The following is a 12,945-nucleotide window of genomic DNA, read 5'->3' on the forward strand; positions in this document are numbered from 1 at the left end:
CTTACCAAACTGCAATACCTTCTTCGGCCACTATGTCCATTGCGCTTCAGGATTTCCTCTGGGTGTCTTCTCTATTGTATATATACTCTAAGGTCCACCCCGACACCGGTGTCTCTTCCAAGGCCATGGGCATCATGAACTCCTTCGTCAACGACATCTAAGAGCGCATCGCCGGTGAAGCCTCCAAACTGGCTAACTACAACAAGCGCCGCACCATCTCATCCAGGGAGATCCAGACCGCCGTCCGCCTGCTGCTCCCCGGTGAGCTGGCCAAGCACGCCGTGTCTGAAGGCACTAAGGCTGTGACCAAGTACACCAGCTCCAAGTAAACTGTTCTGTCTGCTCTAAACACAACGGTCCTTTTAAGGACCACTCATCTTTTCCAAGAAAGAGTTCATTCAAATACTATAAGCAAATGGCCTTTTCACAGCCTTGTAGTGTAGGCTGCAAGCATGGCACATGATCTAAAAAATATATAATTCGTCTAATTTCTTCATATCTTGACTTCACTGAAGATCTCATCTAAACACTATAAGCAAATGGCCTTTTCACAGCCTGTCAGCTAAACCTGGTCAGACGTCTGACGCTGAATGATAATACAAGGCTTGTTTTAATTATAAGTACCAGGTAATGATTGCTGTAAGTGGTATTTGTGTATGAACAACTTTAAAGAAGCTTGTCAAAATAAGACTTGTCATAGGCCAATGTGTGTCCACACACACACACACACACACACACACACACACACTCAATTCAATTCAAAGGGCTTTATTGGCATGAGAAAACATACGTTTACATTGCCAAAGCAGAAAGAACAATACAACGATACAGCAATACAATCAGAACAAAAAGTATGTACTTTGAAGGTCAGAATCTTCAATAGATCAACTTCTGTGTAACAAGATCACTTGATGCAGGTATAGTGCAGGAATATACACAATGATTAGTCTTTAGGGTGGTTGTGTTCCATTTGATATCCTTCTCCTATCACAGCAACTCACAAATCTTGCTGCTGTGTTTGCACATTGTTGTACTTCGCCCAGCAGATATGGGAGTTTTTTGTCATTGGTCATGTTTTCAAAATCTCCGTGTGTGGTTGTAATCTGTGGGAAGTATGTGTCTCTGATGTCTTGGTACAATGGACAGATGGTTAGGAAGTGTAGCTCGGTTTCCACTTCGTTTAGTGTGCACTCACACTCACACACACACAAACACATGGACGAACTGAGTGCAAAACATACTCTCCCCATGCCTTCTGCCTGGTGGAGACAATAATAATAATAATAATAATGTAAAGTAGGTTCTGGTTCTTCGAAGATCAATTGGACTGGAATAATAATACATTTTATCCACTCTCTCCTCATTTTTAACCTTTTGAGTGCTCTTGTAGAAATGTTTATTTATTTGCCCCGTGTCATAGAGCAATGCATGTATATTATTTGTTTCAGTTTGCTGGAAACTGGTATTCCATAGTATTTATTAGCTATATTACAGCAGTCCCAGTCAGATTGACGTGTGTAAAGAGCTCCCCTCCAATCGGTGCCAGTGATGCATGGTACCTCCCCAAACAAGGCGGTTTCAGAACACTGACCAATCATAGGACGACGGCGTCTCCGTGGCGCTAATAAAATCAGCAGTTTGCTCTTACGACTTACGAGCTGTCTGCTTAGTTCTGGCCATTGTCTGTTCTATAGAGGAATAGAATGACTAACTCGTTGTCTGCTTAGTTCTGGCCATTGTCTGTTCTATAGAGGAATAGAATGACTAACTCGTTGTCTGCTTAGTTCTGGCCATTGTCTGTTCTATAGAGGAATAGAATGACTAAGCAGACAGCTCGTAAGTCCACCGGGGGCAAAGCGCCCAGGAAGCAGCTCGCCACCAAGGCAGCTCGTAAGAGCGCGCCGGCCACCGGCGGAGTGAAAAAGCCTCACCGTTACCGTCCCGGTACAGTGGCTCTGAGGGAGATCCGTCGTTACCAGAAATCCACCGAGCTGCTAATCCGCAAGCTGCCTTTCCAGCGCCTGGTGAGGGAGATCGCACAGGACTTCAAGACCGACCTGCGCTTCCAGAGCTCCGCCGTCATGGCTCTGCAGGAGTCCGCAGAGGCTTATCTGGTCGGTCTGTTTGAAGACACCAACCTGTGCGCCATCCACGCCAAGAGGGTGACCATCATGCCCAAAGACATCCAGCTGGCCCGTCGTATCCGCGGAGAACATGCATAAACTCATCTGTCACTGCCACACCCCCAAAACGGCTCTTTTAAGAGCCACCAAATGTGTTATTTAAAGAGCTATTATCCTTTGATATTGACTAGTTATGCACTTTTAACTAACTGAACAATGAGCCAAAAATGACAATTATTCATTTGGTAATGTGTGCTTAGAAAATTTGACTAACTCAAAGTTTTTATTCATCAATGCCATTGCACATTAAAACAATACAAATGCTGTATATCATTGGAGTTGCATTGTGTGAAGGCTATAATAAGTCATTAAAACTGGTACCTGTGTGCTCCTTACTATTAATTATCTCAGACACCCATTCACATTCAATTATTAGCATTAATTTGTAAGTAATAATCACTTTTTTGGGTTACTATGAAAGGCAAAGCCAATTTTATTTCAACAAGGCAATTCAATGTGCTTTACACAGAACACCAAGCAAAGGAAACATATTTGTGAAATGACATTAGAAGAATACTGAATATGCAAACAATAAACGTCATCATACATCATCTCATTCTGGCCAATCACAATGTATGTCCTCGTCTTCAATGTTTGTGTTAACACAAACACTCAGAACTGGCCATTCATTGTCAATGGTGTAACCCCTAGAGGGTAGTAGAGTCCTAAGTGAGACGTATATTTAAAGAGGTTCTGGACAGGCAGATGACAGGACGTCAGTTGTGGGTCTCACAAACCCCGTAACGTTCATGCGTTGTGAGAGGTACGCTCAGCGGCAGACTTGTCAGTTGGTCTACTCTACACCACACTGCTGCAGTGCGCTGTAGTGTATAGCCTGGGAGGTTCACAGAGTAATGTTTGGGGTGTGGCTTCTCCATTCGGTGTAGGACATTAACGTGAGGAATCTACAGGTCGAGATGTTGGCCTGTATGAGCCAGTGAAAGACAGTGCGTGTTACGAGACCTGGTTCAAGTTGAAACAGCCCTGTAAAGGACTGTTGTCCCTTTTCCTTGTTATTTATTCATGATGTATTGTGTGAAACTACCATTCTTCCACATTTTATAAGTCTACTCAAACACTACGTTTTAATACTTTTTGATATCCAAATAAAAGCCTTTTTGTACCATAAATAATAAATATATAAAACTATTATGCTTGTACCATACTCCTGTATCCTGTCCGATCTATTTATTTAGCGGGGTTACAATGGCATTAAATGTTTGTGTTTAGGACACACTGTTTACGTGCACACTAATTTTGTTTAGTTGTTTCATGCTCTTTAAATGTTCTAATATTGTATTTTTCTTATATGAAGTATTGCTAAACGTTTATTTTAATGTTGTATTTTATGATGTAATTTTTATATGGAAAGCACTTTGGGTCAACTTCTGTTGTTTTTAAATGTGCTATATAAATAAAGGTGACTTGACTTGACTTGACTAAAGGCTCGACATAGATGGGGCTTGTGCCCCGCAAATAATAACAATACTGCAAGTCTGTGACTCTGTGTGATCTTGTAGATCTGCTATTCTGCTATTAATCAGCATCGCTAGGGGGGGGGATACATCCTGACCCAGAGAATCACAACCTTAGATTTACTCCTTTTATGTTGAACTGACACATGCAATACTGGAGAATGAAAACAGTTTGATCTGCACATCACTGCATTAATTTCTTAATGTTAACTTGAGTCCAGCTGTGTGAGGCTCCATAACCATAAAGGCCTATTCATAGGGCCGATTCATACTCCTATTTTAGAGCCGAATAAAAGTCGGTTCGGCGCTGTAGAGCCTACAATTTGACGTAATTTGAGGTTCGGGGGGGGGGGGGCGGGTACCGAAACAGCGGTAAAATAGGAGTATGAATCGGCCCATAGTCTGGATCTTCGGTGGTTAGGTGACCACCGAACTACAACATGACGTCACGAGCCGCGGTGAAGAGCAAACCACCGCCAACGCTCCAGCCCTTCTCTCTGTTTTTACTCACCGCCGCTCAGCGTTATTTCAGCTCCGGTGGTCACCTCACCACCGGAGCGGTGGTCACCTCACCACCGAAAATCCAGACTATGAATAGGCTTTTAGGCGCCAGAGAGCGCGAGCAAACAGCACCATGCTTGGGTGCCATGTGTACTATCCGCAGCACCCCCCAACGCCCAAATGCCTGCACCTGCATGTGCTGTTCTGAAGGTCTCGCCACTCGCCAACAAATAGCACCATGCTTTGGTGCCATGTGTGTCTATCCGCTGGCATGCAACAACACCCCCAGAACCGCACACTCAGTATAAACATTTAAAAGTATAAAACATGTAGACATACCGCAAACCGGGAGTCCTCACATCAGAATACTACTCACTGTGGCAGAATAAGGGCAAAAAATATATATACATATGTTACAAAGTACATTTGTCTGGGCTGTGCTAAAATCACTAATACTACTAACCCTACAGTGCCAAAGTGGGCCAGTTTAAGTGCGTGTGCAGTCTCTTCAGGTCCATTGTTTTTCTCCTTTTAAGTTCTTAAGTTTTTAATTTGTTTAAAAACAGTGTTTGCGTCTATTACCACGTTGTCCATTTTGCACCGAGTCTTCCAAATCTTAAAAATGGTTACACAAATACAAACCCAAAATATATCCAAAAAATATTTTCTGCAGTTAAAAATACCGTACAAAATGTCCCTGTGACATGGCACCCTCACGCCTATATCGTGCATCTTGCTCCAGATTGCTTTTGACCTCTTGCAGTCTTCTATGAGCAAGTGTCATATGGTCTCCAACACTTCACAGTCTGGCATGGGGCATGGTTACCTCACCACCCAAATTCTAGACTATGAATAGGCCTTAACCAAGCTTGTCTAAGAGTCACCTCACCTAAATATGCACTGCCACCTCTGTCATGAATCCATCCATTACTACTATAATGTACTTTGATATCACTGTTGAGAACGGATTACTTATAAGTACTTAATTATTGGCCTCATTGATCATGACACTTAGCTGAATAAATATTGAAAGAAAGTGTGGGTGGCTCTGAAAAGAATACATATGAAGTAGTGTCCATAAAATACATTATAGTCTCCATGTTGTCCATAATGTGACACTACAACAAATACTTTTGTATTAATACAAAGGTATAGTCTACTGTACACACCAGTTTAAGTAAAATAATGCATGCCAACATGCAACATCATGTTCCAAAGTCAGATTTGTCTGCTCACATCATCACGCATGGAAGTAGTCAGTATCAGTGTAGCTTATGTTTGCCATAACCAAATACATAATGTACCTGCAGTTAATTGAAGATGAAAACATATTTTTTGTATTTTGATAGCAATACGTTTTTGACCACAAAGGTATTACAACCTCTGGCATTGGAATGTGGTATCAACTCCACCATGCTGTTGTCAACTGGAGTGTGTTTACTTGTGTCAGAAAACCTTCTTTTTATAGAAAAACGGAAGACAAAACAAAAGTATATTTTATGTTATTGCTTCGCCATGAATGTCTGCTAAGAGGAGTTTGAGTATCATTGTCAATTTATCATAGTTTAAATTGTTTTAGAATACAAATGATAGGAAACACTTGTGTCGGACTGTGGAAGGGTGGTGTTTCTTATCATATAACTTAAAAACTAGAGTGCTGTTTTCATATCAGATGTATTAATGTAAAAAAGGAGCATGTGTGTTAACTGATCAGCTCTTTGTTGCATTAAATAATATACCCAGTAGATAGTTATATGATGTTTTAATTGAGGAGAAAACACAAAAGTGTCACATTAAGATACTACAGAAGAGCTGCTGTGTATGTTGAGTCTAGATGGTTCTCATGTGGCGTTTAAGTCCAGCCCCTTCAGAGCGTTCAGCATCACACTGTGGGAGTTTACTTTCGAGAAGGAACAGCAATCTACTATCCGAGAGAATAATGGCAGAAGTCGCTCCAGCACCAGCACCAGCTCCGGCCAAGGCAGCCAAGAAGAAGGCAGCAGCAGCTCCCCGACCCAAGAAGACCGGCCCCAGCGTCGCTGAGCTGGTCGTCGAGGCCGTGTCCGCCTCCAAGGAGCGGAGCGGTGTGTCTCTCGCTGCGGTCAAGAAGGCTCTGGCTGCCGGCGGCTACGATGTGGAGAAGAACAAGGTCCGTGTTAAAACCGCAGTCAAGAGCCTGGTCACTAAAGGCACCCTGGTCCAGCTCAAAGGCACCGGCGCGTCTGGCTCCTTCAAGATTAACAAGGCAGAAGCGGTGAAGGTAAAGAAGCCTGCAGCTAAGAAAGCAGTCAAAGCAAAGAAGCCCGTTGCAGCCAAGAAACCCGCTGCAGCTAAGAAATCGCCCAAGAAGGCGGTAGCAAAGAAGCCCGTAGCCGCAAAGAAATCACCCAAGAAAGCCAAGAAGCCTGCCGCTAAGAAAGTAGTAGCTAAAAGCCTGAAGAAGGTCACCAAGAGCCCCAAGAAAGTGGCTAAGAAGCCCGCAGCAGCCAAGAAAGCTCCAGCCAAGAAGGTTGCCAAACCCAAGGCAGCAAAGAAGGCAGCGACCAAAAAGAAGTAAACTGTCTGCTCCATATTTATACCCACAAAAGGCTCTTTTAAGAGCCAACTACATTGTTTTATAAGAGTATACTATCCTCACTATAATGGTGTTCATGTGAGCAGCAGGCACTTTATACCTGTTTGTTCGAAGTCAAACACCACGCAATTATTAAAAGGCCAGTTCTAATCTGGCACTTATCTTCACACTGCTAATCCATGAATCAGTTTGGTTCAAATACATTTTGAATAGTGTACAATGACATACGGTAGTTCCAAATAAATAAAAAAAAGGACTAGGGTTCCCCAATTAGCGGCCCTCCTCTCCTCTGCATGCTGTAGTATTTAGATGATTCTGTTATGACTTCTCCTCTGCATGCTGTAGTATTTAGATGATTCTGTTATGACTTCTCCTCTGCATGCTGTAGTATTTAGATGATTCTGTTATGACTTCTCCTCTGCATGCTGTAGTATTTAGATGGTTCTGTTATGACTTCTCCTCTGCATGCTATAGTATTTATGGTTCTGTTATGACTTCTCCTCTGCATGTTGTAGTATTTAGATGGTTCTTTTATGACGTCTCCTCTGCATGTTGTAGTATTCAGATGGTTCTGTTATGACTTCTCCTCTGCATGTTGTAGTATTTAGATGGTTCTGTTATGACTTCTCCTCTGCATGCTGTAGGCTAGTATTTAGAATTATCGAGAGTACAGCATAGGAAAATAAGCCATGAAGTAATGTAATGTTATTATTTATGCTTTCCAAGGGTTTCTACAAATGTTTACATATAAATTATTGTCTTTATTGTCTCTTGCATGATAATACAATTTGATATTTAATAATAATATCTCAAACTTATGTAGCGCTTTTCTCAGGTTCTTCTTGCCCCTCATGTGTAAAGTGTATTCTCATGTGTAAAGTGTATTTGGGTACTCACCCAAATACACTTTACACATGAGGGGCAAGAAGAAGCAACATGTAAAATCTACTTTATTAGGGAGTTAAAAAGAAGATTAATGCCAAGGAATAAAACTAATAAAAACAGGGAAAGCAATATTGGAGTGGAAAACATAACAGCAATTATATGATTATAGAGTTGAATAGCAATATTACTGTAAAAACAAATGGGTGATGTGACCAAGGGGGAGGAGTATGTGTGTGGGTGGGGGGGGTGCACATTGGCAACGCCTACGCAGCTCTCTCTGTGCCTGTCCTCCCTTACGTCCTCAGAACACACATAAAAAGGCAAGGCTCTGCTTCTCAAATCATTCACTTCTTGAACTACTGCTAAAGCATCGAATCATCGATGTCTGGAAGAGGTAAGGGAGGATGGCATCTCTGAAAAAAAGAGAGACGTCATGTGGCTGGTCTCTGTGAGGAGACTAGCTGTACGAGCTGTCGTAAAATGGAGCTGCTTTGTTAAAACCGTGAAATGCCCAATTTTAAATTGTGGTGCAGATGAAACAATTGAACACCTGCTAGTGGACTGCCAAAGGGCCAGCTTTGTATGGGGGAAAATGCCACAAATTGCTTTTAAAATTAAGATAAACTATAATGCTGTCATGTATGGAGTGTTCGAGGAAAGGATGTCTGCCCTAGAGCAAGATTTTTACTGGACTGTGGTTTGCACTGTAGTAAACAAACTGTGGACAACCAGGTGTGCCATGGTGATTCACCAGGAGGCCATCTCGGGAGAGGTGGTCTTCAAACAGATACAAACGGAGCTAAAAAGACAAAGAACTCTTGACACAAAAAAAAAGAAACTGACACCATGGCACCTATTAACATTGTAGAAAAAAAAAAAAAAAAAAAACACTTTTGTATTGAAATGCATTGATTGATTGATTTATTTATTAATGTAACTTATGTATATATGTAATTCTGCATGAATTGTAAACCTGAATAATTTCTCAATAAAGTATATATAAAAAGTAAGGGAGGAAAAGGTCTTGGAAAAGGAGGCGCCAAGCGTCATCGCAAGGTTCTTCGTGATAACATCCAGGGAATCACCAAGCCCGCCATCCGCCGTCTGGCTCGCCGTGGCGGAGTGAAGCGTATCTCCGGTCTGATCTACGAGAAGACCCGCGGTGTCCTCAAGGTGTTCCTGGAGAAAGTGATCCGTGACGCCGTCACCTACACCGAGCACGCCAAGAGAAAGACCGTGACCGCCATGGATGTTGTCTATGCTCTGAAGAGACAGGGACGCACTCTGTACGGATTCGGAGGTTAATAACGCTGACTTGATCTAATCTACCAACAACCCAAAGGCTCTTTTAAGAGCCACCCACACCTTCTTTAAAGAGTTTTTTTCAGACACTTTTCTATTAGATAATGCTATACTAAATAAATACTACAGCATGCAGTCATAACAGAACCATCTAAAGTTTAGATTATATTGGATTTGGCCACTATGAGGGTTGCTGTCTCGGCCATGGATTCAACAAACGTGAGTATTCTGAACATTTTGAGCACCTCAGAAAATCTAGCTCCAACGGTTTAGAAAATAGAGCCATGTTTGAAGTAGCGGCCATTTTTAATAGGGTGTATTCATCTTCGGGTATTTCGCCCCGGATAGATAATTGTTCCCAGTTCCCAAGTTGTTCGCTGGGTTCACATTAGTCAAGAACAGTTGCGATAATCTCTCCTAAATGAAGTGCATACATATCAGGTCCTATACTAATAACGGAACCATTCTAAATACTACTGCATGCAGAGAAGAAGTCAAAACGGAACCATCTAAATACTACAACATGCAGAGGAGAAGTCACGACAAAACCATCTAAATACTACAGCAAGCAGAGGAGAAGTCATAACAGAACCATCTAAATACTACAGCATGCAGAGGGGAAGTCATAGAATCATCTAAATCCTACAACATACAGAGGAGAAGTCATAACAGAACCATCTAAATACTACAGCAAGCAGAGGAGAAGTCATAACAGAACCATCTAAATACTACAGCAAGCAGAGGAGAAGTCATAACAGAACCATCTAAATACTACAGCAAGCAGAGGAGAAGTCATAACAGAACCATCTAAATACTACAGCATGCAGAGGAGAAGTCATAACAGAACCATCTAAATACTACAACATGCAGAGGAAAAGTCATAACAGAACCATCTAAATACTACAGCATGCAGAGGAGAAGTCATAACAGAACCATCTAAATACTACAGCAAGCAGAGGAGAAGTCATAACAGAACCATCTAAATACTACAGCATGCAGAGGAAAAGTCATAACAGAACTATCTAAATACTACAGCATGCAGAGCAGAAGTCATAACAGAACCATCTACATCAACAATATCATCACTGCTTGGCTTGTTATTGTTTAATGGTTGTGAGTGACTCAACATTCATCTCACGCTGATAGTAAGCAGTGCGCCATGTGGGTTGTGAAAGTGGCACCACCACTGCTGCTTAAACGAAAGCATAGTTTTTAACTGGGAAAGGAAACGTCTCAAGCATGCAAGTACAAAGTAAAAAAATCACACCCATGTGAAATGAGGGGCACACTTATTGTACATCATCATAAATGGCCATTTACTGCTTTTTATATACAAAATAAAATTGATATTATGCATAATTAAGTTCAGCCTTTTGGCCCGGCCCTCCAACATATTTGGAGGGCTAATGCGGCCCCTTGGGAAAAAAATAATTGCCCACCCCTGTACTATAGCAACTACCGTATTTATAAAGTAATGTAATGTGTAACTGTTTGTAAAGGAACTGCCCCATGAGGTCTAGCACGCCGTGTCTGAAGGCACCAAGGCTGTGACCAAGTACACCAGCTTCCTGCACAATGTTGTTGGCATGGCGCTGCGCCATGCTTGAAATAAATCGCGCCATGCCAAGCTTAAAAAAAAAAAGTGCCTCCCCACAGTGTCCCCCTGAGTGCCTCCCCAGTTTGCCCCTGAGTGCCTCCCCAGTGTCTCTCCAGTGCCTCCCTAGTGTCTCTCCAGTGCCTCCCTAGTGTCTCCCCAGTGTCTCCCCAGTGCCTCCCCAGTGTCTCCCCAGTGCCTCCCCAGTTTTCCCCTGAGTGTCTCCCCAGTGTCTCCCCAGTGCCTCCCCAGTTTTCCCCTGAGTGTCTCCTCAGTGCCTCCCCAGTGTCTTCCCAGTGCCTGCCCAGTGTCCCCCTAAGTGCCTCCCCAGTTTGCCCCTGAGTGCCTCCCCAGTGTCCCCCTAAGTGCCTCCCCAGTTTGCCCCTGAGTGCCTCCCCAGTGTCTCCCCAGTGCCTCCCCAGTTTCCCCTGAGTGCCTCCCCAGTGTCTCTCCAGTGCCTCCCTAGTGTCTCCCCAGTGCCTCCCTAGTGTCTCCCCAGTGTCTCCCCAGTGCCTCCCCAGTGCCTCCCCAGTTTGCCCCTGAGTGCCTCCCCAGTGTCTCCCCAGTGTCTCCCCAGTGCCTCTCCAGTGCCTTTCCAGTGTCTCCCCAGTGCCTCCCCAGTTTGCCCCTGAGTGCCTCCCCAGTGCCTCCCTGAGTGTCTCCCCAGTGCCTCCCCAGTGTCTCCCCAGTGTCTCCTCAGTGCCTCCCCAGTGTCTTCCCAGTGCCTCCCCAGTGCCTGCCCAGTGTCCCCTAGTGTCCCCCCAGTGTCTCCAATAGCATTACAAGAGCAATAATACAAATTAATCTTACTTTATTAATCTTATTAATTAATGAATTAAATTGATTAATTAATTAATCCAAATTTTCGATGCACGGCCAGGGGCCGTGCGCCAGAAGCCCCCCCCCCCCCGCACCCAGCACCATGCCAAAGCTTTTTCCTGCAGGAAACACTGAGCTGCAAGTAAACGGTTCTGTCTTTATCCAAATACTATAAGCATTTGTCATTTCAGAGCCTGCCAGATAAACCAGCTAGTCCAGGTCAGTCGTCTGACGCTAATCTGAATTATAATGATAAAACTATTTTTTTTTATGAACTACTGTGCATTAATTCATAAACACAAATATTGCTGTAAATGGGGTTCAACATTACTACTTTAGAGAAGCTTGTCAAAATGTAGATTGATATTACATTATCTACACTACACACTACTACTATTAGCAATCATGTAAAATGAACACATATGATCACAAGTTAAAAAGGTCTATTAATAATACAATAGGTGAGTCCTGAGTGAGACGTTTATTAAGGGTGTTCTGAACAGGCAGCTGACAGGACGTGAGTTGTGGGTCCTCACAACCCCATAGCGTTAACGCGGTGTGAGAGAGGTATGCTCGGCTGCTGACTTGGTCATTTGGTAAGCCTATATGTTCGTTTTGTAGGCTATATGTATCTATGGATTGTCATGGGTTTTGTATAATCTAAAGTGAGAGTATTTTCATATTGTCAGGTCTACACCACACTTGTGCTGTACTCGGATACAGTTCTCTAAAGCTATGTTTGGGGCATGGCTTCCCCAGTACTATCTGTAGGCACTGGACCACACATTACACACATAAAGACCCCCCAGCAAAGTGTTCTAAATCTTCTAAACTAAATTAATATATATATATATTATTATATATATATATATTATTATTTCACTGACGTGTGCTTTATATTGTGTTTATATATTAAATGCTACATTGAATTGTGACAGTTGTGCATTACATTATAGATTTGGCATACCTGATATTGTAATCTGTATATTATTCAACTGTTGGGTCATTGCTTATGGGTGCATGCTATAGAGCAGTGGTTCCCAAAGTGGGGTCCGGGGACCCCCAGGGGTCCTTGAGGGGGTACCCAGCTAAATGATAGTTTATAACCAAATGGACCCTTATGGTTCTGTAACTCTGAATGGTACCAAATGGACCCGTTGGTTCCATTCGTACACTCTCAGAGTTACATCAACATTGATTTTACAATATAAATCAGGGGTCCCAGAGATAGAAATGCCATTAAATGTGGGTCTGTAGACTAATGCATGTCAAACTGGGGGTCCTTGAAATTAAACTGGTTGAGAATCACTGCTAAAGCTAGCCGCAAATTGCAACTCTAGATTTTTTTATAATGGGATGAATCTAGAGTTGCAATACCCTCCATTGACTCCCCACTCATCTTTTTTGGTTTGCGATCTGCTTGTCTTAAACGACGTTAAACTCACCAACATTGCAGCTGTAGTACAAGGTTGAATTATCCTCTTTCAATCTGCCGAGCTTGTTTTTCATAAAAATCCACCGTAGAGATGTTATGAGCTACTTTCTGTCAAGACATCCTCTGCAAGTGATTCTTTTTTTAAGTGCTGGAGTTTGGAAGCACTCGTCGTATGT

General features: G+C 42.7%; 3 protein-coding genes across 3 annotated transcripts; all 3 read left to right on the plus strand.

Annotated features, from left to right (window-relative positions):
- Positions 1 to 1,817: 1,817 nt before the first annotated feature.
- Positions 1,818 to 2,222, plus strand: LOC308325385 (histone H3.2-like; the record flags this gene model as incomplete). The annotated part of the gene is made up of 1 exon (XM_080777870.1): positions 1,818 to 2,222. The coding sequence occupies one exon, from the start codon at positions 1,818 to 1,820 to the stop codon at positions 2,220 to 2,222; it is 405 nt and encodes a 134-aa protein (XP_080633996.1).
- A 3,876-nt stretch (positions 2,223 to 6,098) lies between these two features.
- LOC308324910 (histone H1-like) lies at positions 6,099 to 6,716 on the plus strand (the record flags this gene model as incomplete). The annotated part of the gene is made up of 1 exon (XM_080777255.1): positions 6,099 to 6,716. One exon carries the CDS (start codon positions 6,099 to 6,101, stop codon positions 6,714 to 6,716), a length of 618 nt encoding a protein of 205 aa, XP_080633381.1.
- A 1,284-nt stretch (positions 6,717 to 8,000) lies between these two features.
- LOC308325387 (histone H4-like) lies at positions 8,001 to 8,924 on the plus strand (the record flags this gene model as incomplete). The annotated part of the gene is made up of 2 exons (XM_080777874.1): positions 8,001 to 8,013; positions 8,614 to 8,924. The coding sequence occupies 2 exons, from the start codon at positions 8,001 to 8,003 to the stop codon at positions 8,922 to 8,924; spliced, it is 324 nt and encodes a 107-aa protein (XP_080634000.1).
- Between the last annotated feature and the right edge of the window lie 4,021 nt (positions 8,925 to 12,945).

The sequence above is a fragment of the Protomyctophum bolini genome, assembly GCF_963924005.1.
Source record: "Protomyctophum bolini genome assembly, chromosome: 12".
Lineage (NCBI taxonomy): Eukaryota > Metazoa > Chordata > Actinopteri > Myctophiformes > Myctophidae > Protomyctophum > Protomyctophum bolini.